This window comes from Physeter macrocephalus, chromosome 4 (genome assembly GCF_002837175.3).
Source record: "Physeter macrocephalus isolate SW-GA chromosome 4, ASM283717v5, whole genome shotgun sequence".
Lineage (NCBI taxonomy): Eukaryota > Metazoa > Chordata > Mammalia > Artiodactyla > Physeteridae > Physeter > Physeter macrocephalus.
Window position 1 is genome coordinate 38,250,376 of NC_041217.1, and position 27,064 is coordinate 38,277,439.

Sequence of the window (27,064 nt, forward strand, 5' to 3'; positions counted from 1 at the left end):
CCCTAATTCATATTTACCACATTTTATTTGCTTATTTTATGTGTGGCCCCAAATAGTTTGTCCATGAGGGCAGGGACCAGTTATTTCTTATTACCATTCTATTCTGAACACCTAATAAGATACTAGATATGTAGTAGACATTCAGTATTTATTTAAATGAATGAACACATAAACAAATGATGTTAACGTGTAATTTAGGAATATCCTAAGAGCACTGGGAAGACAAAGCACTTTAAAGAAGGCATCAGATTTATGTTTCTCCAAGTTATTTTAACTGCTCTGTAGGGAATGGATTAAAGGGGCAAGAGTGGAAGTGGAGGACCAGTTAGGAGGAAGCTACTGCAGTAATATGTATATATGATGATGATGGTGATAATAATTATAATAGTATTTGCTGAGTGCTTACAATGTACAGAGCATTGTCATGTGTTATCTCATGTAATCTTCACAATAACTCTATGAGATAGATATTATTATTCTGTACTTTGTAGGTATGGTTACTGAGGATTAGAGAAGTTTGATAACTTCTTCAAGGATCAAAAGCCAATAAATGGATAATAGCTTGGACTAGGTAATGTCAATAGAAGAGGATCATTTTAAGATTTATTTTGGAAATAGGATCTCCAGGACTTGGTGACATGAGGAGTAATAGGGATGCATCTAGAATGTCTCTCAGGATTTTTACTCAAGCATCTGGTGGATGAAAGTGACATTTATTGACCCATGGAAGATAGAGGGGAAGAATATTTGGAGGGAAGAGAGAAAATAAGACTTTGGACATGTTAGGTTTAAGATGTTTGTGAGTCATCTGACAGGAGATGTCATAAAGGCAACTACAGGCCTGAAGTTAAAAAAAATATGTCCAAAGATTGAGATCTAAATTTTCAATTTCTTGACCTATAAATAGTTACAAGATATAAGAATGGAAGAGATCAACTAGAGAGAGTGTGTAAAGAGAGGAAGGCTCATCACTAAACCACAGAGAAACTACCAACATTTAGAAGTTTGTTAAAGAAGAAGAGCCACCAAGGATAACTGAGAGCTCAGAAGAGATCAGAGGTATGTAAGAATTTCTTGTCATGATATCCAAGAGAAAATGGTTATTTAAGAAACAGAACTGTTTGTTGGATGTTATACAAAGGGCAAATTAGAGGAAGCTTAGAGGAGTCTGTAGAATTAGGCAACCTAGAACTCACTGATGAACTTAACAAGAGCTATTTCAGGGAAATAGTAGAGAAAGAAGCTAGATGGATGTGGGTTGGAATAAATAGGATGTCTGGTTAAAGATAGCAGGTTGAACATATTCATTGGTCGTCTACTCTCCCCAAACTGCATTAAATGATAATTATGGGATTTTAAAAGGCAGAAACTCTCCAGGACAAAGAGATGATAAATAATACCAACAAAATTTTGGAAGATAGCCAGGAGTTGGATGAGTGATAACTGACCTAGCAGATTTGAAAAAGCTGAATCCTAAGGCAGCAACCCTATTTTTCCATGGAGCTCCCCTCAAATTCAGGAATTGGTGGTGTTAATACCTCTGGAAACAGGGGTGGAAACAAATCATGAAAATGGAGAATCTGATTAAGAAATATACCTTTCAGATCTCCTCTCTCACTCTGAGGAACTAAGTGCTTGCTACATTGCCTCTAGTTGAGGGCAAAACAGAGGGTTTCTGTACTAAAATAAAGAGGATGACGTGGTGTTTTTATATGCTGGATGTTGAGACAAAAAACCTTCCTCTGCCACTAGGCTCCAAGAATGCTAGCTGCCAGAATTATGCCCTTCAGGCAGGATTTTGGAAAACTCTCCTCTGAGGAACCACACTAACAAAAAAGACTAATGATATTGACATGAAATATTTTCCAACCAGCTGGCCCTACATGATCACTCTACAGTAAATTCCACAGTAAACCAGCCCCATCCACACCACAAAACTTAGTTTTTGCCAAATTCTTAAATTTGAGTGGATAGTCAAGAATCATCAGGCATCTGAAGATACTCTTTGATAAGAAACACAAAAGTGAAAACAAACTTAGGAAAAAAAAATAACATGGAATAAACAGAGACTATGGTGACAGAAAAATACTAACATTGTATTTACACATATATTCTTAAAGTAGTAAGAGAAGATTTTGCATTGATGAAACTACAGAAAAATATGATAAAAATTCAAAAACAAACAGTAATTCTTTGAAATTAAAAATATAATAGCAGAAAGAAAATACAACAGAAATCTGTAGGTGAATTTTAAGAAAGCTCCCAGTAACAGAGAGATAGAGGTCCAGGAGGTCCAACATCCAAATAGGGGAAGTTCCAAAAAGAAAGAACAGAGAAAATGGAGGGAAGGAATCCAACAACTTATAGTTCAAGAAAGCATGCCAGAACTGCAGGTCATAAGATTCTAGATTGGAAGAATTTACCAAGTACCCAACATAGTACATAGATCCACTCCAAAACACATTGTCATGAAAATTTGAGAATACTGGAAACAAAGAGAAAGCCCTAAATTTAGAATCATGAATGCTTTGGGCTTTTCAACAGCAACACTGAAAGCTAGCAGACATTAACCTAAAATTTTATACCCAGCCAAATTAGCAATCAAACATGTGGATGGAATAAAAGTTATTTTCAGACATATAAGATCCTATGTGCTCTTTCTCAGGAAGCTACTGGAGAATGTGTTTTTCTAAAATAAGAGAGCTAACTCAAGAAAGAGGAAGAAGATATGAGATCTAGGTAATACAACAAAAGAAAGAGGTGAAAGGATTTTTCCCAGTAGGATGATAAAGGCATATATCAAAATGACAGACATGCAACAGGCTGGAGAAAAACCTATCCAAATGGAAGTAGATCAGAATGCCCTGGAAAATATTTCTTCAGGATGAAATTAATAGAATACTATTAAATCTGAATGTATTGAGAGGAGATTTACATAATGGGTGGGGGTGGACAGACAAAAAAGATATATAGTAAAGGAAGAGTAAACATAGTATATCTCAAAGCATTAACTCTCAATAACATTTATTTAATGCAAAAGCAGGGAAGCAAATCAGGCAGTTTGGCTCCAGATATACTATACTATAGTATTGTATATTTGAATGCTGACAGGAATTATTATAGAAGAAAGGACGAAATGATGATGTATAAGAGAGGATCACAGGGATGGTGTTCATAAGATGAGATCCAGAGTACATGTACATCATCTGGCTTTATAGAAAGAATATTTCCTTTGTTGTACCAAAAGAGGAGAATAACATGGGTGCAAAGGAAGGTAGGTTTGTAAATTTGTGATGGAAATATGGAGTTCCTGCCTATTGGCTGCTGTTTTCTTATCAAATTTTTCTAATTTTGTGGCAAATTTGTTATCTGAAAATAAAGGAAGCAAAAGAGGAGTGGAAAATTTGAGGAAAGAGAAGAGAGGTCTTGGAAAATGGGAAATCCAGCTTCCTAGAGAAATGTGGTAATTGCCTGGGAATATAGAGTACCCATTTGAGGTTGTTATTCTTGAGTTTATAGTAGTGCCAATCTACTTCGAATTTTTTTTATTGAAGTGTAATTTACAATATTATATTAGTTTCAGGTGTACAGCATAGAATTCAGTATTTTTATAGATTATACTCCATTAAAAGTTATTACAAAATAATGGCTATAATTCCCTGTGCTGTACAGTATATCCTTGTTGCTTATATGTTTTATACATAGTAGTTTGTATCTCTTAATCCCATACCTCTGCCTTGCCCCTCCCCCTTCCCTTTCCCCGTGTGTGTGTGTGTGTATATATATATATATATATATATACATACCACTTTTTCTTTACCCATTTGTCTGTTGATGGACACTAGGGTTGCTTCCATATCTTGGCTATTGTAAATGACTATGAACATATGAACATTGGGGTACATGTATTTTTTCAAATTAGTGTTTTTATTTTTTCCAGATATATACCCAGGAAAGGAATTGCTGGATCATATAGGAGTGCTATTTTTAGTTTTTTGAGGAACCTCTATACTGTTTCCCATAGTGGCTACACCAATTTACATTCCCACCAACAATGTACAAGGTTTCCCTTTTCTCCACATCCTTGCCAACATTTGTTATTTGTGATCATTTTAATGATAGCCATTCTGACAGATGTGAGATGGTATCTCATTGTTGTTTTGATTTGCATTCCTCTAATAATTAGTGATGTTGAGCATCTTTTCACGTGCCCACTAGTTACTGGGTCTTCCTTGGAAAAATGTCTATTCAGGTATTCTGCATATTTTTTGATTGAGTTGTTTTTATTTTTGATATTGAGTTGTATGAGCTGTTTATATATTTTGGATATTAACTCCTTGTCACTCATATCATTTGCAAATACTTTCTCTCATTTCATAGGTTGTCTTTTCATTTTGGTGATCGTTTTCTTTCTGTGCAAAAGCTTTTAAGTTTAAAAGAAACAGATTCACAGATATGGAAAACAAGCTAGTGGTTACCAGTGGGGAGAGAGAAGGGGGGAGGGGCGAGAGGGGGAGGGGATTAAAAGATACAAACTTTTATGTATAAAATAAATAAGCTACAAGGATATATTATACAGGGAATATAGTCAATATTTTATAATAACTATAAGTGGAGTATACCCTTTAAAAATTGTGAATCACTATGTTGCAACCTGTAACATATAATACTGTACATCACTATACTTCAATTTTTTAAAAAGCTTTTAAGTTTAATTAGGTCCCATTTGTTTCTTTTTGCTTTTATTTCTTTTGCCTTAGGAGACAAACTTTTTTTAATTACTGAGATTTGCACCAAAGAGTGTTCTTTCTATTTTCTCTTCTAGGAATTCTGTGGTTTCAGGTCTTACATTTAGGTCTTTAATCCATTTTTATTTTATTTTTGTTTATAGAGTAAGGAAATGTTCTAATCTCATTCTTTTACATGTAGCTGTCCAGTTTTCCCATCACCATTTATTGCAGAGACTCTCTTTTCCCCATTGTATACTCTTGCCTCCTTTATTCTAGAATAATTGACCATATAACGGTTTGTTTCTGGGCTCTTTATTCCATTCCATTGATCTATGTGTCTATTTTTGTGCCAGTGCTGTGCTGTTTTGATTACTATAGCTTTGTATTATAGTTTGAAATCCAGGAGTGTGATAACTTTTGCTTTGTTTTTTCTCAAGATTGCTTTGGCTATTTGAGGTCTTTTTGGTTCCACACAAATTTTAGGATTATTTGTTCTAGTTCTGTGAAAAATGCTATGGGTATTTTGATAGGAGTTGCCTTGAATCTGTAGATTACTTTTCATAGTATGGACATTTTAACAATATTAATTTTTCCAATCCATGAGCATATTATGTTTCCATTTCTTTGTGGCATCTTCAATTTCTTTCATCTTCCATTTCTTTCATCAATGTCTTGTACTTTTCAGAGTATAGGTCTTTCACCTCCTTGGTTAAATTTCTTCCTGGGTATTTTATTCTTTCTGATGCAGTTGTAAATAGGACTGTTTTCTTAATTTCTCTTTCTGATAGTCTGCTATTAGAGTATAAAAATGCAACAGATTTCTGCATAATAATTTTGTATCCTACAATTTTACTGAATTCATTTGTTAATTCTAACAGTTTTGTTGTGGAGTCTTTAGGGTTTTCTATGTATAGTATCATGCCACTGGCAAATGGTGACAGTTTTACTTCTTCCTTTCCAATTTGGATTCCTTTTATTTCTTTTTCTTGTCTGATTGCTGTGGCTAGGACTTCCAATAAAATTGATGAGAGTGGGCATCCTTGTCTTGTTCCTGAATTTAGAAGAAAGGCTGTCAGCTTTTCACTGTGGAGTATGATGTTAGCTGTGGGTTTGTCATAAATGGCCTTGAGATATGTTCCCTCTATACCAACATTGATGAGAGTTTTTATCATTAATGGATGTTGAATTTTGTCAAATGCTTTTTCTGCACCTATTGAGATGATCATGTGATTTTCATTCTTACTTTTGTTAATGTGGTGAATCACATTGATTGATTTGTGAATATTGTCCATCCTTGTGACCCTGGAATAAATCCCACTTGATCATAGTGTACGATCCTCTTATATATTGTTGGATTTGGTTTGCAAATGTTTTGTTGAGGATTTCAACATCTATATTCATCAGAGATATTGGCCTGTAACTTTCTTTTTCGTAGTGTCTTTGCCTGGTTTTGGTATCAGGGTAATGGTGGCCTCGTAGAATGAATTTGGGAGTGTTCCATTGTCTTCAATTTTTTGGAATAGTTTGAGAAGGATAGGTATGAGCTCTTCTTTATATGTTTGGTAGAATCTCCCCTCTGAAACCATCCAGTCCTGGACTTTTGTTTGCTGGGAGTTTTATTGGTTATAAATTCAATTTTACTACTAGTAATCACTCTGTTCAAATTGTCTGTTTCTTCTTGATTCAGTCTTGTCAGGTTATATGTTTCTAGAAATTTGTCCATTTCTTTTAGGTTGTTCAATTTGTCAGTATATAACAATTCATAGTATTCTCTTATGATTTTTTTGTATCTCTGTGGTGTCAGTTGTTATTTCTCCCTTTCACTTCTTATTTTATTTGGGTCTTCTCTCTTTTCTTCTTGGTGAGCCTGGCTAGAGGTTTATCAATTTTATCTTTTCAAAAAAAACAGCTCTTAGTTTCACTGATTTTTTCTATTGTTTTGGGGTCTCTATTTTATTTATTTCTTCTCTGATCTTTATTATTTCCTTCCTTATGTATACTTTGGGCTTTGTTTATTCTTCTTTTTCTAATTCCTTTAGATGGTAAGTTATTTGTTTATTTGAGATTTTTTTTGTTTCTTCAAGAAGGCTTGTATCACCCTAAACCTCCCTTTTAGAACTGATTTTGCTGCATCCCATAGATCTTGGAAAGTTGTGTTTCCATTTTCTTTTGTCTTGAAGGATTTTCTGATTCCTCTTTGATATATTAATTGACCCACTGGTTTTTTAAGTAGCATGTTGTTTATTCTCCACGTGTTCGTGCTTTTCCTATTTTTCTTTCTGTAATTGATTTCTAGTTTTATATATTGTGATCAGAAAAAAAAATGCTTGATATAATTTCTATTCTCTTAAATTTATTGAGGCTTGTTTTGTGGCCTAGAATGTGATGCATCCAGGAGAACTTTCCATGTGCACTTGGAAAGAATGTGTATTCTGCTGTTTGTGGATGGAATGTCCTGTAGATATCTTTTAAGACCAACTGGTCTACTGTGTCATTTAAGACCACTGTTGCCTTATTGATTTTCTGTCTGGATGATCTGTCCATTGACTTAAGTGGAGTGTTAAAGTCCCCTACTATTATTGTATTACTGTGAAGTACACTTTTTCCCCACAGTTGATCACTGCCCCCACCCTGTTGTGGAGCCACACTGCAGGGCAGGTGGGGCCCACATGGATTCTTCGTGTGTATCAGGGTGTAAGCTGTGGTGGACTGGCCACCATCAGAGTTCTTGGTCCCTTCTGAGGCACTGCTTGAGCACACACCAACAATGGCCACCACCACCCCACCCAGATGACACTCTGGGACCCTGTTGCCTCTGTGTCCCACGGCTGAAATTCTTCTCTGGTCACAGCAGCCCTACATCCAGTGCCAAGCTACAACGTGGAGTAAGTGAGACTGGACCATTTACTTGGCTCAGACTGGGGCACACGCAGAGGTGGTCAGGGGAAACCCAGCAGCCACTAGAGGAGTCTTCAATCCAACCTCTCTGCTCTGCCTTGGGGACAAGCCAGCATGCATGCACTCCTCAAGAGCAAAGTTCAGGCTTCCCTCAGCCCTCCTGTTAGTCCCAGTGGTCCTCTGACTAGCCAAGGGGCTCATCTCCCCTGTGTAGGACCCCAGGAGTGGGGTGCCCAATCTGTGGCTCAAACCACTTACTCCCCAGTGTGGGTCTCTGCCCATGTAATCTCCCTTTTCCTCTGAGTCCCCTTCCAGGGGCACAGGTCCCAACCTGATCACTTTTCTTTCCTTCCTATCTGATTTTGTGTGGATCTTTCTTACAGCCTTATTTGTACAGAAGTCTTTCTTCCAGTTTCAGTTAGTTTTCAGAGAGAATTGCTCCACATGTACATGTATTTTTGATGTGTTCATGAGGGGAGGTGAGTTCCACATCCTCATACTCTGCCATCTTGATTGATTCGTGGTGTCAGTCTTCTTGTTGTGTGATCAACAAGAGATGTTAGTGATTTGAAGGAATCCAATGATGAAAAAAAAAAGCAAGAGCAGGAAATTCTGACATGCGGAGTAGAAGGTTAAAGTTTACATTTCTGGGTACCTAGACACTAGCAGATAGGAGGGAAATGGTTACAGTCTAATCCATCTGTCTGGCTTATAACTGTTACTATAATATAAGTATGTATTCCATGGTCCTGTATACTGCTAACAATGAATAAAATAAATATTTATATATTATACTCATGGTATACTTAATGCAAATTCTATGACCAGTGTTCCAAGAAATAACAAGTTTGAGAAGCAAAATATATTCTTGAATTGGCAATTTCAAAAATGATTTTGTGTAGAGCTATGAGGAGCTTGCTGGGAGATCCAAATATTATCCATTTATGTTCCCTAGTATTTTCCAGTATTGGGTATTTGCTATAAGCTACAGTTCTTTGTAAATACTATTAAACTTGATATTTCTCATTTATTAAACAATGTTTCAATACAGATATCCATAATAATAAATAAAGAACATAAAGAATGTTAGAAGCATGTTAAGAAAGATAATTGAAATCAGTCAGCCCATTGCCAGATGCGTTTTAAATTATTGCAATGTAAAGTATCGTCAATTGGGGGCTTTCATAATATCTCAGACTCATAGGTATATTCATAACATCAAAAAGTCAAAAACCTCTGAAACAGTCCTGATGAGCCAATGCCTACTACTTTTAAGAGTTATGCACAGTTTAATAGTATGTCAAGGGACAAGATCTGGGGAAAAAACAATAAGCAAAACTGTAGCAGTAGATGGGTTATCTACCGACACTATCTCCAAAAAATGAATTTTTTAGGGCAAGTTTGTTAAATAAAGGACTTCAGTTTCCCAAAAGTTTATCATCAGTTTTGACATTAATATATAACTACTATAATATAAGAATTATACATAGAAAAATGCCCTTCATGAATCCAAATTTTTTAGGAAGAGAAAGAGGACAATTACATCCTAGTGGGTTAAATCTAGAGATATGTTCATTGTGTTAAGAGATTACAGTGAAGCAACACCTAACATCCTATTCCAAAAGGTGGTGCTTGGGCTGAACCTTGAAGGAAGGCTAAGACTAAGCCAGGAGAACAGGGTGGGAATGGGTCCAAGCAAAGGGTGCAGCCCAGTAGCATGAAAGCATGACAGTTTCAGAAAAATTAGATGTGACGGTAGTAAAGAGTATGGATGAATATGTGGTGGGGAAATGCACGTAGGCCCAGTTTATGAAGGTTTTTTTATGTCTTATAGGGACTTTGAATTTCATCCTGAATGCTATGAAAATACCTCAAAGTATTTTAAGGAGAGGAATGACAATTCAGATGTGCCTCTATAAAATGAAAGATGTGAAACAAGGAACTTCTGTAGGTTCTTCCATCTTTAGTGGTCTGTGATCCTACAAATAGTGAAGTCCTGATCAGAGTAGAGAGGATGAAGAGCTGGAGACAGTTTTGAGAGTGATGTCACAGGAACTATGGGAGGATTGCTGTGAAGTATTGAGTCTGGGTGCTGCAATTAGCTGGCATGGGGATAGAGGAGAGAGGCCAGAGGTAAGACAGGTTCCATTTTGAACATGTTAAGATTTGGCATTCCTTACAAAACCCACTGATGCTACTAGATGATCTCAGCCCTCCCCTCAGACTTTCATTAACACTGGGAAGAAAAGGACTACTTATCTAAATTTTTATGGTAGGTGGGCTAACACTGCTCTCAAAAAAGAAAAAAGGGAGAAAAAAAGCTATTCCCAGCAACTACTTAATGATTAAGTCATTTCAGAACTTCATCCAAATCCACTTAATTACACCCTTTAGTTCCCATCTAATTAGTTTAGGCTTAACACTAATATCAGTTTGGTGAGAACTTGCTGATCTATTTGATCTCTTAATCTGGCCTATCAATTCCACAGTTTATAGCCAAATTATAACCATCCTCGTCTGAATCCTTTCCCAACTGTTCTCTCTTTAAAGCAAGTTCTCACAACTACTTGAAGAATAAAACCTTCCCTCTCCCCAACAGATGTACATTCAGAGACCCAGCACGGAGTACCATGCCCTATAACATGAACATAGTGGGTACCCAGCATTTCCTAGGGCTGGTGATAATACATGTTCCAAGTAACTTCATTTTTCCTTTGGAGAGGAAAAGGAGAAGAAAAGCACCGCTAGGATGTGACTGTAATGTGAATGAATAAGTATCATGAATGGTTAGAGTGGAGGTCCACTGTATTTTGCAGAGAGTCCAACTTTATAAGGGGCCCAAAGAGGAGAGATTGACCAATGACTGTTTGTGGTATATTTTGGTTTTAAGGTGGTGTGTGTGTGTTTGTGTGTAGGGGAAGTGAGTTGCCTCAATGGGGAAGTGGTACTGAGAAAGGAAATAAACTAGTTTCTGACAGTCGAGAAGATGACTGAACCACAACAGCATGCAAGGATGGAGAAGGAGTGAGGACACAGATGAGTCAGGTGAGCTGGGCTGTAATTAGATTCCACAGTCAGGTCATCAAATAGGAATTCATATACAAAGAGCAACAACACACACTGCTTCTCAAATGATGATCTACATCAACCAGGGAGCCTTAGTCTCTCAGGTTTCTCACTTTGGAAATCCTCTCTTTCCCCTGGTCCAGACCTCCTTCTCAATTCTCTTGGAACCTTAGAGACTTGGTATTTCTTTCTTTCTTTTTTTTTTAGTAAATTTATTTATTTATTTTTGGCTGCATTGGCAGTGGGTCTTCACTGCTGTGTGCGGGCTTTCTCTAGTTGCAGCGAGCGGGGGCTACTCTGTTGTGGTGCGCGGTCTACTCATTGCGGTGGCTTCTCTTGTTGCAGAGCTCGGGCTCTAGGCACACGGGCTTCAGTAGTTGTGGCTCGCGGGCTCTAGAGTGCAGGCTCAGTAGTTGTGGCGCGCGGGCTTCGTTGCTCCGCGGCATGTGGGATCTTCCCGGACCAGGGCTTGAACCCGTGTCCCCTGCATTGGCAGGTGGATTCTTAACCACTGCGCCACCAGGGAAGTCCCGAGACTTGGTATTTCTCCAAGCCAAAAATAAAGAAAGCAAAGCAAAACGAAGAAAGATTCCAAGGAAAACATTTAAAGATATGGAGAATGAAAAACACCAAATTCAGAATAGAGATTTATTTCAGCTGGGGGTGTATGTCTGTTTTGAGGAGGCAGGAAGGAGTGGGGAGCAAAGTTTGTTAGCAGCTTGAACTGTAATGTTAATGTTCTATTTCTTGAACTGGGTATTAGGTACAGTGGTGTTTTTATGCCAGAATATCTGAAATATTTCATAATTTTCAAAAAGAGATGTTAAAAAAAGGAAAGAGTAACAGAAAGATCATTTTGTCTATGTCCCTACTACTACCTGGGAAAAGATAGGGGCCCTTCCTAATTATTCTACTTTTATTATAAACTGAAAAACTGTTCACAAACAAGACTGTGCCTCCTCTCATCTTTGAGGTTAATGCTCACAAGTCAATTTATTTTTTTAGCAAATGTTCAAATCACACACCTATGAAGCTTGATCAACTTCAGTGACTCCATCCATGGGTGTAACTCTCGTTGCGTTGAACTTCTGATTTGGAACTTCCTGTTTTGTTAGTATTATGACATCATACATGTTTGACTGACACATCAGGAAGAGAGGTCATCCTCCTTAAATGTTCAGTCAGCTCTGCTATCCACATGCCGCTGATAGGGTGCTGAGTTATTCCAGGCTTCCACAAACCTCCTTTCTCCTCACTAGTCCTGCCCTACCTCTTCTGTACCTAAGCCCCAGGGTCACTGCACTTCTGCAATGATCACATTGCAGAGACCACACAGAGAGAAGGTGAAAGTCATGTGTCATCTTGTTATAAAAGACATGAATAGCTACAAGACAGAAATGAGACAAGAAAGGATAAATCTAGTTATTAGAATTAGACCTGCACATTATCTGTGTATTTCATGTTTCCTACTTGGGATTTTTCTCCAAAATAGAGGCTGATTGGCATGATACTGACAGATGGCGAGCTTGATGTCATACTGCCTGAGTTGAAATCCCTGCCCTGCCACACCCTAGCTACATGATCTTGAGCAAGTTATTTAACCTCTTTGTAAAATTTGTATATTAATAGTGCCTACATTCTGAAGTTCAGATATAGAGTAAATGAAATGATGCATGAAAATGCTTAGCACAGCACAATTCCCAGGGCATAGCAAGGGCTTAATAAATGTTGGCAATTACTATGTGCATTGATTTTAATTTTTCTTTCTGCCCTTTGGTATTGAGGATAACATATATCCAGGAAAAACCAGCTTCCAAGCAAAAGGCACATGTGGTGAAGGTGGCTTCCATTCCTGGAGGAAGATTCCTTCCTGAAAGCATTGGGTTCTTCCAGCTACTCTCTTCTCCCTACTCTCTTCCGGTTGTTTTAACTACAGGTTCCAGAAATCGGCCACTGGAAGGAGATAGGAGTTGCTAAACTGGTTGGTAGCTTCTTTTGTTTTTATTTCTTAATATTCATTGCTACCTTCCACGCACAGCTAAAAGAGACCAGAGACCGAAATGACAGCGTGCATGTTCCCTCCCTCAAGGCTGTCCAGTCACTTTTTCATCAGAACAGGGACCTCTTGGGCGAGAAAATGGTTTTATTTCCCCCAGAAGTAAATGAGGCCAAGAAGGTCGTTGGCAAACTGTAGGGCAATGGTGCCTCAGTGCCAGCATCTCTTGCCTTCGACGCCTTCTTCTGTGGTCCTGAGTGGAGTTGCTAGGATTATGAGCCGCTAGGAAAAAGCTTGAGGATGACAGTGACTCCGAAAAGCTAAAAAAGCGAGGAGCAAAACTGGCCACACAGGATTTTAACTTGCAGAGCTCAGGGAAATACTTCGAGAGGAAGAAGGCAGTTATAGATAGAAAATCAAGTTTCAAATAGACACACGGAAAAGTATACTGCCTAGTGGACTGTGTTTCTTTATAACAAGATTTTTTTTTTTTTAATAACATGCCGACTCTCCTTTCGTCCAGTCTCAGCCCAAACCAGTCCACCTCCTTCCAGCCCTCCTCTATTATTAAAGGCTCTTTATTGGCTCTCAACGAGGAAGGGAGGGCAAGAGACGATTGGCTAAGGGAGAGCAGCACCGCCCTGCGCCATCCTCTCCCACGCCCTCCCTGGATAAACAGCTGGAATGAGAAGTAGGGAGGGAGGGCTGGGATTGGCTGAGTGTCAGCTGCCAGGGTGGGGTGAGGCAGCGCGGATGAAGATTTTACCTGTCTAGGTAAGTCAGGAAGAGATCAAAAGAAGAAAACAGTAGGAAGCAGGGGAAGCAGTCTCTGTCTTCGTCTCTGCCCTTTGAAATATAAGGGTATTCCTTTCCTCTCTTCAGCCCCCCGCCCAGTGAAGGTGAGTTAATTCCTAACCAACTAACTATTGCTCATTCTGCAGCAAGAGGGGGTGCTTCATGGGAAGTCAGAGCTACAGAGTTGCGGGGAGCCCTTTATACCGCAGGTGGGGGGCTTTCCTCTCTGTTCCTCAACTCCCTGAGTCCAGTACGGGATCAGAGTTAGTTGGTAGCTTCTTGAGATTGGAGTGTTTTAGTGGAGATCCAGGCTGAGGCACATTTTTTTTTTTTCGTCTGCCTATTTAGGTTGGATGAGCATATTGTGCTGACAGCAAGAAAACAGATTTGTTTTAGAAATTTCCATCTCTGAATAATTGAAGTTGCATTGTGATTTTGGAAGAGAATTGTTAGAGTAGAGGAGGTCAAAATGGAAAATCGCCCGGGGAAGAAAAGTGCTTTGGTTTTCCATTCTAACAGGAAAATTTCTTATGGCTTTATGAACTCAATGTCTATTGTTATTTAAATGAAGGGTGCAGTGTGTGTGTGTTCAGTAATGGTAGTGTGATAATGGAGCTCTTTGTGGATGGGTGTGTAAGGTGTGATCTGTGCTAGGTTTTTGTAAGGGTGTGTGAGAACTGGTTACATTGGGAAAATGCCAGCTCAGGCTACCAGCTCATCTTTGGAAAACCCACGGATACTCTAGTTGCAAAGTCGAGCCTATTTGAGTTCAGCTTCATTAAATTTCTGACTTTGCCTGTTAATAGACACAGGGACTGGCAAACAGGAAGCTACTCAACTGTGCCGGGGCCTCACCTCCATTAATATTTCACGGTAGCATGTTGAGTCTAGTAGGAATTCCGAGTGGGGCTCAGGCCAAAGCAGTGTGGCAGAGTCCAGAGAGGAGAACCAGACCAGTGTTGTGGTTTTGCTTTGCCTTCCTTCAGGTGTCCCAGTTGGCAGTCTGTGTGGCTGGATTTCCTGCACAAGGACGCTGGGTGTAGAAGTCAAGTCAGAGTAGCAAGTCAGCTCTCCGCCATCCAGCTTGTGGGGATTAACACTCTGGTCCCTAACTTCTCCCCTTTTCCTCCTGCTTCCAGAAAGAGGGAAGTGGGAAGACCCAGTGCCAGGATCCCAGGGCCTGGTACACAAGCCCTGAGTGAATATAATGGGTTTCGTCCTGGCAACTGAAGCTTTAGGCTTTAGCTCAGCCCACACCACAGAACCAGCCCGCCAAGCTCACTGACTGAGGGCTGCCATACACGGTGACCTTGTCAGCAATAAAGGTAAGCTGCAGTGTCAAGCAAAGTTCTTCTGTGCAGGTGATATTTCCACCCACCCTCTCCCTCAAACCCACTGGTGAAAGAGGCGATTATATCATTGCTTAAACACAAACAGAAACTTGCCCATGTGCTTGTGCAGAGGGATACACACACAGTGCAACTTTTAGTCTTCTTGGCCTTTTCCTTAGGATGTTCTCCAGCCCAAGACACATTTTGGGTGGTCAGCAAAAAGCAGAGGCACCTGGTCTAAGAGAAACAGGAAACCTCTTTGACCACTGGGGAGAGAGCTGAGCTCTTGGAGGATATAGGAATGGGCTCACAGGAAGAGGGTGATAAGGGGGCCTTGGGTCTATTCAGATGGTACAGAGAATCCAAACAGGAGTGGAGCTGGAGGCCTCTTCCCACCCCACCCCCTCCAGATGCCAGAATTCCACACGCCATTTATTTACTCTCCTCCAAGGCTTGGCTGGTTTCAGGGAGTGGTTAATATTTAATGTGCCTTTGCATGGGTGGCCCCGATATAGGCTGTGCACATTTCTTAACCCATTCCCTCCCGCCCTCAAGCTGCCCAAAGAGGTCAAGGGTTAAAAAATACCGAACTCTCACCTTGAGTGTTTTGCATGCTGTTCAGGCTTCTTATCAAGTAGAAATACCTCAGGTTTCAATGGCTGCCCTGAAATAGCCCCCAAGTTTCAAGGTTGTAAAGTTGGTGGAAGGAAATGCAGCATCCAGTTCAGGTCAGACTGGTGAGGGAAGGAGAGAGTGGTGAGAAGAAGAGAAGACGTCTTTATGGTTCAGACTTTTAGGGTCAGGACACTAGGTGTGGAGATGAGGTGTGAGCACCTTAGAGCTCATTCAGCTTTGGTTTCAGGTTCAGGTTAATCTCTGCAGTGATTTTGTTGTGCCTATGACTTGAGCTTCAGTGGCATTTGGTGTCTTTTCCTTATTCTGGAAATATCTATTGTGGGGACAAAAAGCTGGCCTGGATGCATAAATCTGAATCAGAGAAGAGTGGTCTTAGGGCTTTCAGTGTTTAGTCAGATGTGGCCAATGGCCCTTCTTTAGGTACCCGGCCCTCTTGCCTCTGGACAGCTGCTGTAATACCCTCTAGAAGGGCTGGGAGCCACAGGCTGCCCCATAGATGCAGTTATAAATCATTTCCTACTTCCCATAGGAAGGGGAGGTAGAAAGAGCCCCAGCTGTTGCATCTGTCAAATGGAGAAAATGCCACATCCTGCCTAAGGTATCAGGTTATTTTAAAAACCGAATTAACATATCTGAAAGCACTTTGTAAGCTATACCCTGGTATGTTTTTTAAAGCAATGCTATTCATATTGTTTCTCTCTCTTCCAGCTGCTTCAGGCCATCCTTTGTTCCAAAGTGAAAATGTGTTAGGCTGCCCTGGGAGGGAGGAGAGGCTAGCGCACCACTGTAAAGTCCAAAGTGTGCTTGGAAGAACAAGGGTAGTCATTTTTCTCTGAAAGGGAAAGGCAGCATCTGCTCATCCATTCACAGAGAACATTCTATTAATTACAGTGAGTCACTTTTAATAGTTACTGCCCCAGTGTAACAGATAGGAAAACTAGAGCCAAAAAAACAGACCCTTGGATGTACACTGACTTCTTGGAAACAATACCTTTGTCCTAACAAAGTTTTGCATGCCCCATGCCTATCAGGTACTCATAAATGTTAGTGTAACTGAAAGCATTGCCCAAATTCCATTAAGCCATATATTTTCTGGGAAATAAAATATTAAAAAAGAGCTTACATGGGGCTTCCCTGGTGGCACAGTGGTTAAGAATCTGCCTGCCAATGCAGGGGACATGGGTTCGAGCCCTGGTCCGGGAAGATCCCACATGCCGCAGAGCAGCTAAGCCTGTGTGCTGCAACTAGTGAAGCCCACATGCCTAGAGCCCATGCTCCACAACAAGGGAAGCCACTCCAATGAGAAGCCCGCACACCGCAACGAAGAGTAGCCCCCGCTCACCACAACTAGAGAAAGCCCACGTGTAGCAACGAAGACCCAATGCACCAAAAAATAAATAAATAAAATAAGTAAATTTATTTTAAAAAAATTTTTTAAAAAGAGCTTACAGTAATAGGGTAGAAGCCAAAAAAGAGAACTTCCAACAGTTCAACTAGTTCTAATGTCTACTGAGTTCCAGTGTCCACTCAGTAGACACTAGAACAAATGACGTTTATTCATCCAGCATTTTTTGAATGCCTTCTGTGTGCCTAGGCTAACGAGAAATGGATCCTCTTTGTTGTAGTGGTCTCAACCCTTCAGAATGTTAGGAATGAGTTAGTACTTTTGGAACCTAGACAGTCATTAATGGAGAGGCTAGCTGAGGTGACTGAACTTCATTCACATGACTTCTCACGTTTCTGTTTCTTTGGGATTCTGGATAATGGGGAGCTAACCTCATGAAGGAATCCCAGGAGTTATCTTACCCCATGTTGATTTATCACTGGGCTTCTTTGGTATCTCTGTCCCCTCTGGTTCTCCCTCTGTCTCCTGAGAGGCTCTGGACTACATGAGGCGTGAACTACATGTGTCTTGCCCATAACAGATCTTCCTCTTCCTTCCCCATTGTCCTGCCCCCTCCCTACCTGCCCCACTTGAGGGTCTCCTCCCAAGCAGGAGGGGAGCCCTGTGAGGCCTTGTGTTTGTCAGCTCTAGGTGGTTGGCAGACTGACTCACCCAGCACAGCCCAAACCTGACTTTGGCACTGGAAGCAATTATTGGCAGAGGCGAAAAAGACAACCTGCCCTGGAATCTAAACCCCAAGTCTCAAGATCTCAAATAAAACCCAATTTTCCAGGACATTTTACCTAGTATTCAGAAGGTGGGAAAGATGGTAGAAAATAAAGCATGGTGTTGTGGGGAAAATATGGATTCAGAATCAGACAAAGTCTACTCTAATTCTAGCTCTTCCCCCAGGTCCCTACTTGATCTTAGAACTGTCTTTTAATCTTAATTCTTCTAGAATTTCATTTTAGCGTAGGAGAGTCACCTTTGGCCTTTCCAGCTCTGGTGGAGTTTTTCCCACAAACAGGAATATGAAAATCCCTGGGATTTCCTGAAGGAAGATGGCACTACCTTCCTTTGCTATTTCTATTGGCACAATGAACTTGAAACTGTTCTTTCCCTATGAGTTGGAGTTGGGAGAAAGCTACCTAGAACATTGCTCTTGTTCATTTGACACAGATTTGGGAATCTCACTAGGAATAAGTACAACATCAGGAGGGTGATACACAAGAGGGAAACTGGGCTGGTGTCAACCACTGGGGTGCCATGCACATCCCTCCCAGACTAGGGGGTTGACGGTGGCTGGGGTGGGGGTCGTTGTGATGGTGCTGATGATGTGGCTATGGCAGCAGCTGACAGTTACAGGGCCGTGCACTGCACAAAGTGTTTTACATGGAGTATTTCATTCTATAGTCACGAAAAGCCTTTAAGGTAGGTACTATTACGGGCCCTGTTCCCTTTTTTTAAAAAAAGCTTTTATTTCCCTTGCTTCAGTCTACTTTGATCCAAGATGGATCTTGTCTTTTTCTTATTACAAAAACAGTAGTAGTTATTTATTCCTTAAGTGTTTGCTTACTTACTACCAACTAAACTGTGCTATCTGTTCTCATTTAGTCTTACTATTAACCCTATTTAATGAAGAAAAACAGATTCAAAGAGTAATTTGCCTCGTCACAACACTTTTAATGGTGGAACTGGAATTTGAACCCAGATCCAGCTACCTCCAGAACCCAAGCTTTCACCCCTGTAATATGTAGTGTTTATAGTAATGAAAATGTAGGTTAAGCTCCCTGGCTCAGAGAAAAAACATGACCAAGAGAAATGATGGAATCTCTTTTCTGACTAGACTGCTTCTCCACCACCTAAGCCTGACCTTCTGCATGTATGTAAGCCAGCTTATGCGTCCTTACATGTCCAGCTTATGTGTCCCCCTGCAGGCTGGGGGTTTGGGTTTGGGTCATGGCTGAGCACGGCCCCTTCCAGCTCTCTGTTTGCTTGGTGTCCCTGCCGCCATGCTGCTCCAGGGCCTGGGCAGAGCCTCGCTGGAGCCTGGCTCAGCTCACACGTGGCTTTGATTCTTCTCTTTTCAGGCCCGGCCTGGGACATTCTTCGCTTCCCTTCGCTTCCCCTCTGAGAGCCCCTTTCACCACCCCTGCACCTTGCTTCAGGCGATGCCCGAGAGAGAGCTGTGGCCAGCAGGGCCTGGCTTGGAACCCGTGACCCGCATTGGCAGCTGCAACAGCATGATGAGCACCACCTCCACCCTCTCTGGATCTGTACGTACTCTCTGTCTGCAGCCTGGCCCGCTCTCCGCACCCCTGCCCTGCCCTGCCCTACCCACCACCATCCTTGCTCACTGCTCCTTGTCTTTCATCTTCCTCGTCAGGGAATGAATCACACCAGTTGGTATTCTGCCTCTGAGTCACCCCTGGTTCTACAGAGAATAGGGTGGGACAACCCCAGAGAGTAATAGGACAAATGAGAGTTTTTCCCAGTTTTCATTAGGTTGGGTGGTTTAATTGAGATGAGAGAGTGGGTTACTGATCTGAGGTCATGGTGGAAACTAGAACGTAGATCCTTGTAGCACGTGGATTCCTGAAGTCCTCTGCAAAGAACAGCGTTACTTCCATCTTTTACAAAGATCAAAGAGCACGGAGCAGTTAAGAGCCTGGGTTCTGGAGCCAAACAGATCTGGGTTCTCTACTTATAAGCTCTATGATCTTGGGCAAATTACTTAATTTCTCTAAGCTTCAGTCTCAGTTTTAAGATGGGCATAATATTAATACCAAATTCATAGGGTTCTTGAGGCGAGTAAATGAAATGCATGTAAAGCACTTAGCAGGTGCCCCTATGTAGAAAAGAAATAGCCTATCTGTAAGTAGTGACTGAGAATCTTCCAAAGTCACTGTGTTTAACTATTTGTGAGTGACATGTAATAAATTGTAATTTTTCTGGGCATGAATTTAAATCTCAATTCTTATAAGGTTGGTGTGATAGAGTAAATCTGCCCTATGTCCAAATGTAAGCATTCCTTTGTTATGGGTACTCATCACATACATAATAACCCTTGAGAATTTATACTTTATTGTTCTATATCCTATACGTAGAGGTATTTGATAATTTAAGGATCGTAATGATCTCTACTGAATGTCAAAGATGTTTGATATAGTCGATGAGTTTTGATATGTAAAAATGAAGTAGAAAAAGCAGCCCACAACACACAAAAAACCTAAAGTGCAGACAATCTTTAGATAATTTCTTTTTAACCCTAGATGATGGGGCCTCACAGACCACTTTCAGTTTCTGTTAAGCAGAGGCCAACATGAGTAGTTACATACCACTGGACACAGAATGTGACAGGGCTTAAAGGTTTTCAAAGTGAATCATCCACAAAGGAGAAATTCAGAGTTGGAGTTTTGGAAGTCTATTTTAGTAGGAAGAGGGCAGTAGAGAAGATTTTGTTTAGGGAACCTCTGGGGTCTGCATCAAGGCTTCCAAGGGCTGTATTCGGGACTTCCCTTTACAATGTAAGCCTCCCTCAATCAACTGACAGATGGTTCTTGTTTTTTTGTTTGTTTCTTTTTGTGTGTGTGGTGCACGAGCCTCTCACTGCTGTGGCCTCTCCCGTTGCGGAGCACAGGCTCAGCGGCCATGGCTCACAGGCCCAGCCGCTCCGCAGCATGTGGGATCTTCCCGGACCGGGGCACGAACCCGTGTCCCCTGCATCGGCAGGTGGACTCTCAACCACTGCGCCACCAGGGAAGCCCAACAGATGGTTCTTTAAGGAGCCTGGGGAACTGGAGAAGTTATTCCAACAACCATCTCCCCTCCCCCTAAGATATTTTTAGGGCTTTCTCAAAATCTTTCCTGGCCATCTGAGTGGGTCTGGAAAATATATAACTCTGAAGTATCTCAAATATTAGGAAGAGGGTTAGAGACGGCAGGAAGAGACTCAGGCCAAATTTCCTACATTCCCATCTGCCCTTTTGGCCCTCCCTTCAACCTTCAACTTTGGAGAGTGATTTTTCCATGGATCTTCCTGGCCTTGTAGAACATAGGCAGTAACCATCTGAAATGGCCTCACCTGTTCTCCCAAACACTCCTATGTGCTTTCTCATAATGAAAATTATTTATTTTAATTTCTACTTAATATTTAATACTAAGTTGCTTTCCCCTCACCCCATACCAGTTTCTCCACCTTCCTCCCTTAAGTTTATATTTGCTTAAGAAATGCACACTTTTTTGAGTGTTAGCCAGAGCCAAATGCTATCAAGAAAGTAAATGCACAAGGGAAAAAAAAATCCTGTATGGAATGCATTTCAAAGTCAAGTGTAAATTATTTAGTAAATTTATCTGTGACTAGTCATGCCACTGTTCCCATTGTCCTGGCAGCGAGTAGTTGGCTGTCTTTCCTGTTTGTCCTCATACTGTCCTTGACATGCCAGATCGAGAATGCAGAAGTACTTTGAAAAGTTAAAAGCAATACCATTCAAGTTTAAGGTCAAATCATTATGTTGCCCATATAGTTTAGACCAACGTTGGAGACATGTAAAATGAGATACTTGACATAGATCACACAGAGGAAGTGGAATTAGAACCTGGGACTGCTTCTGATCTTTGCCCCTAAGCATTCCACCCAGGAGTGAACAAAAGAAAGGTCATTTGCCATCTGCCTGCCCAGCTGGGTGCTAGTGGGACAGCAGCCCGACAGTCTCTGCCCTCCTTGGTGCCTGCAGATTCAGGAAGCAGCTCCAGCAGGTCTGCAGAGCGCCATGATGGAGAGGTTTCCAGCTCTTCAGCAGTCCTTCCCAATGCAGGGTGGTTCTCGGGCCCCGTCAGTTTCTGCGGAGCTACCTCTCACAGCGCCCTCTCCTCACTCTAGAGTGACAGCAGCTACGACTTCCTGTCCGCTGAAGAGAAGGAGTGTCTGCTCTTCTTAGAGGCAACCATTGGCTCATTGGACACCGAGGGTGACAGTGGGCTGTCCACTGACAAGTCTGGGCAAGCCACAACTCCCCGAGGTCCCCAAACACTGCCCACGACCCAGCCTGCCGCCCAGGGTAAGAGAGAATGTCTAAAAAAATCAAAAAAGGGGACTTCCCTGGAGGTCCAGCGGTTAAGGCTCTGTGCTTCCACTGCAGGGGGCACGGGCTCGATCCCAGGTCGGGGAACTAAGATCCCGCCCGCATGCTGTGAGGCCAAAAAATAAAAATAAAAATAAAAACCCCAAAAAAGCAGTACATCCTCTGGCCACTCTCCATGTTGTCTGCCCTCTGCTCTAAGGGTCACAGGCTGGAATAAAGCCTTGTCCCTGCAGGGAAGGAGGGATTGCCGACAAGCCAGCCTTCTACGTCTTTCTATGAAGTATCAGAGGCCTGGGAGGGAGAGGGGTTTGACCAGCACCCATCCTCTTATGGAGAAATTCTAAAGCAATATGACCACAGAGGTGGGGGAGAGATTCAGGGAGGGGTGGGTGGTTGGCTCTGGAAAAACTAAGTCAGTCTGTGGAGCTAATCTGGGTGACCCAGAGGATGAGGCTGCAGGAGATAAGAAGAGGGAAGGGCTCCCTTAACTTCAGTGGGTGACGTCTCAAGGGCCTTGTGAGAGAGTGTGGAGTGGCGTTGACGCTCAGTAGACGGGGGACAAGACGGCACAGAAGTGTGGCCATGAGTGCAGGGCCATATGTCCCAGGGTGAGGGGGGCATTTTACTCCTGGAGACAGTCCCATTGGTATCAGGACTGTGATCACTTATTCATTCATTTAGCAAATATTTATTGACAGATTGACAAATATTTATATTTGTCAAATATTTGTCAAATATATTGACAAATATTTATAGACCCTCCCTGGGTTAGAGGAGGAAGTGGGGACATGGGCCTTCCCCTGCTGCCTGGTGCTGATTTCCTGGTCCAGTGGGCCTGATACATGTGCTTACTCGCTGAAAGAAAAGAGCCCCTGTCACTCTGTGGTGCGGGCACAGCTGTGGCCATTACAGAATCATCCAGGCGCTTATAGAAAGTGAAGGCAGAAGAAGGCAGAAGCCTGGTCCGGCAAGAGCAAATCACCTGTTGACCATGTTCATGCTGAATGCTCCCACTGGACTCAGTTACCTGAGAGCCCCAGGATAGCTAGAGGGACTGTCCTGAACCCCAACCAACCCTGCATCTGTAGAGGGTTAGGAAGAACCTGAGTCAGGAACATGGAGCTGTCTGGGGCTGCCCTGTCCCCAGCCATCAGGAAACATTAATCCTTGGTTGAAGGGAAACTGCCAGTACTGATCTGTTAGTCTAAATGACATCCAAACAAGAGTGCTGCCCTTTAAGAGCAATGAAACAACAAAAAAACAAGACCCATCCATTGCTAATTAGAGATCAGAGTTTGGGAAGTGTTTTCTTTCCCCCGGCAGCAGGGTTCTCACCACGCTCTCTTCTTTGCCTGTTCTCCCAACCCTCACAGGACATCCGAAACAGACCGTTCAGCAAGGAACAGAGCCAAAAAGATTGACTCCATTCAGCTCGTCTCATCTGCCCGAGCCTCAAAGCCTGGGCCTCAGGTCTGGCTCCTACAGCCTCCCCAGAAATATCCACATCGGCAGAAACCAGATCCTCAGAAAAAGCACCACACAGACTAACAGCCACATCCCAGGGGTATCTGAGGGGCTTGTCCCAGGGCCTGAGAAAGAGCAGGTCGGCCAGAGCAGTGAGCCCCGCCAGGCACCGACGGGCCCCCGGGACACTGCCCTTGATCTGGACAGGGCCTTCATCCCCCCACCAGAGGCCTTCAGGGACACCCAGCCAGAGCAGCGTGGGCAACGCGGCCTGCCCAGACAGCCAGGGGAGCTGAGTCCCAGGCCCCAGGTCCACACATCACTCAGCCTCCAGCAAAAAAGGGAGACTACTTCAGAGGCCATGTCCCAGAAAGCCAATGAGGAAGGCTCAACCGGGGAACCTGGACAACCTCGGCCTCTTCCAGCTGTGTCCTCTCAGAATGCAAAAGCTGAAGATGTTCCTGTCCCATCACGGGGGGATCCAAATGCCCGGCTGGCTCCCCTCACAGCCCCTAAGCCACGGAAGCTGCCACCAAATATTGTTCTGAAGAGCAGCCGAGGTGATTTCCGCAGTGATCCCCAGAACCGGCTGTCTTGCCACTCGGAGGCTGGCCCTGGTGACTCGGGCCCCACCTTGTCATCGCTGCAGGAGCAGAGGAGAGCACGCAGGGAAGCGCTGGAGAAGCTGGGGCTGCCCCAGGACCAAGATGAGGCCAGCGCCTACTTAAGTAGGCCCTCCATCAGGCTCAGGGAGACTCGCACTCAGGCCCCCTCCCCGGCTCCGGCTCCGCCTGTGGTTCCAGCTCAGGTCTCAGCAGCGACAGGAAAGGCTCCAGCACCTGCACCAATGCGGGGACCTTCTCCAGTGAAAGCTCCGGGTCGGGCTCCAGCTCAGCCGTCTTCTCCAGGCAACGTTTTGGTTCCCGCCCAGGACCCCACTGCAGGGAAAGTTCCAGCTGCCAAATCCATGCCAATTCCTATCCCTAAGGCCCCACGGGCAAATAGTCCCCTGACTCAGCCAAAGCCAGACTCTGGGCTGACTCTCCAGGAGAGCAGCATCCCTGGCCTGAGACAGGTGAACTTCAAGTCCAACACTCTGGAGCGTTCAGGCGTGGGGCTGAGCAGCTACCTCTCAGCGGAGAAAGATGGCAGCCCCAAAACCAGCACCTCTCTGGGAAAAGGCTCCTTCTTGGACAAGATCTCACCCAACGTCTTGTGTAACTCCCGGCCGCGCCCAGCCTCCTTGGGCACCAGGAAGGACTTCGAGGGTATCCAGGTGGGCAAGTTGGCCGACCTGGAGCAGGAGCAGGGCTCCAAGCGCCTGTCTTACCAAGGACAGAGCCGTGACAAGCTGCCTCGGCCTCCCTGTGTCAGTGTCAAGATCTCCCCAAAAGGCGTGTCTGATGAACACAGAAGAGAGGCTCTCAAGAAGCTGGGCCTGTTGAAGAAGTAGGCGCTGGCCACCAGCACCCGCACACAACCGCTCCCACACCCCGTTATTCGAGAAGAGACCCAGGGCTCCTCTCAGTCTTCCCCACCTCACAAGTCAGGGGCTGGGCAGGGGTCGGCTCCTCTGCAGTGTCCTCTTCTCTCCGAGGGAGAGATTGGAGCGCACGTTTATATTCAGAGTGGCTGTACCAGTGAGTGCCTGCGTGAACCATCTGAAGATGATTTCCACAGGAGGGTGTGTGTGTGTGTGGTATAGGCTGTGTCTATCACTGAAGCTATTTATATGACACAGAGTCATTGCTCAGAATTCCTCACTTGGAAATTTTCTTACATCGGGTAGAGTTCAGCCAAGCCAGAACTGAGTGCAGAGGGGTGGCTAAGCCTGAGAAAAAAAAGTCAAATGGGACAATGGATGTATCCGAGACACTAGGCAAATGCAGGATCACATGAAATGTGGGTCTCCCAGAACCCCTGCAGCGGGTGGAGACTGGCACAGACCTTGCTGGATTCCCCTCTCACTTCTGGCCTCCTGGATAGGAGGGCCAAGAGGAATTGGTTTGTTATCTCATCGTCTGCTGCTTTCTCACTATCCCTAGTCCCAAGGATCAGACACATCCCTGTCCCTAAAAACTCGTGGTTGACTGATTCCAGGAGAGCTCTTGCTGGCCTGAGAAGTCGGGCTGAGTGCCCGCACGGCACACCTCCACTGCGGAGGGCCTTGTCCATGGGCTTGTTAAATTCAGCAATAAACTACGGTGGTCCCTGACTCTCACGTGCCTATCCTTCCTGCTCCGGATCTCAGTCTGCACAGTGACCCCAGGGCTGGACCAACAGTGAGATGGGAGCCCAAGCCCAGAGGCTTTGTAAATACCAAGGGACTCTTACAGGCCTTTGTCCACACGATTGCAAGTTGTTTTTTGATTTCCTCAATTCCTATGGAAAATAAGCACAGTGCATTCTCTGCTAATTATTCATAGAATATCAGAGCTGGGAGGGGCCTAAGAGACAACCTAGTCCCACCCTGTTGGGGAAGGGGAGTGACTCATCGTGGTCACTGTGCTGTTTAGTAACAGAACTGAGATCAGAGCTGGAGCTCCCGATGCCGCCCCCATGCTGCAGCCCCTCCCCTCCAGCAGTGCCTTTGTCCCTCCTCTCAGCACCCTAAGGAGTCACCAGCAAAGGTCCAACCCTAAAGCTCTTCAAGATCTAAAGTGTCTTCTGAAACATCAGAGATGAAACGTTGCTCAGGATCATATTTCGTGTTGTGGGTTTTTACTTAGTTTGGGAAAGTAGCAATATACTAACTCATTTTTAATCCCAAATTCCCTGACCAAGTTGTGCGCCTTGAGAACATGCTGGAAGAGCGTACTGTGGGTAGGTGGTGTGGGTTTGTGAATACAAGCTTGGAGATCAGACATGCCTGGCTGTGACCCCTGCTTCCCCTTAAGAAATTAGTGGTATTCAGAGATGTGACCTGGTTGGAGTCCAAGGTCTCCAAGTGTGAGGGGCAGATAAAGGGAACTGGGTTGAAAAAGTGCCCTTTAGGTCTGCTGAGCGTTTCTGGGCTGTGTCCTTAGGGACCCAGCCCATCAAGGCTCAGTATCTCTGCAAGTGGTGAGGAGGTTAAGGTAAGGACAACAAATTGGCTGCGCCCTGCTATGGCATGTGGGATGTGGTTGTGACAGTTTCTATGTACACTCTCACACACACACCCCAAAGCTGGTGCCTTATTCCTGGCCCTGGGTGAGGACCTGGCCTGTCACAGCCAATAGGGTCACCCATGACTGTCTGAGCCACATCTTATCACAGACACCCCCCAGAGAGAGAAGACCCCTCCTGCAATACTGGTCCGACATGCTGTATTTGGTTGAACTGCTTCCCAAGACACAACCTAAAGAATGCTCACTTTATTATTTATTAATTTCCCTGATAAATAGGGAAACTTGGGGCCAGCTATAAAGTAAGACTTGGTAGGAATCTGGGGCTTTGGCATTAACACAAGCCTCACTAACACAGGTTGGTCAGGGGCACATCCTGTTAAATCCCACTCCCTGGTGAAGGCAATTTCTCTCCCAGACAAAGCAGAGTTACACACAGCCTGCCCTCCTGCTCTGTATTCTCATCCTGCCTGGTTCCCCGAGTCACCCAATTTGAGATACTCCGTCCCCTTGTTATTTAAAGATACCATGCTTCCCCATGTCCTTGGCCTTCAAAGAGCATGTTTTGCTCTA

The 27,064-nt window shown here is 43.4% G+C and overlaps 1 protein-coding gene across 5 annotated transcripts in view; it reads left to right on the forward strand.

Moving 5' to 3' along the window:
* Positions 1-26,173, forward strand: part of C4H1orf116 (chromosome 4 C1orf116 homolog) — a 37,886-nt gene extending 11,713 nt beyond the window's left edge. Inside the window, exons 1-5 of one of the 5 annotated variants that reach the window (XM_055084113.1) lie at positions 13,473-13,589; positions 14,625-14,810; positions 18,927-19,112; positions 21,719-21,896; positions 23,294-26,173. In XM_055084113.1, coding sequence (XP_054940088.1) covers positions 19,008-19,112; positions 21,719-21,896; positions 23,294-24,837 — 1,827 coding nt within the window. In that variant the 5' untranslated portion in view covers positions 13,473-13,589; positions 14,625-14,810; positions 18,927-19,007 and the 3' untranslated portion in view covers positions 24,838-26,173. The other 4 variants (XM_028488503.2, XM_007105467.4, XM_007105466.4 and 1 more) reach the window with 4 other exon arrangements.
* The last annotated feature ends 891 nt before the right edge of the window (positions 26,174-27,064 follow it).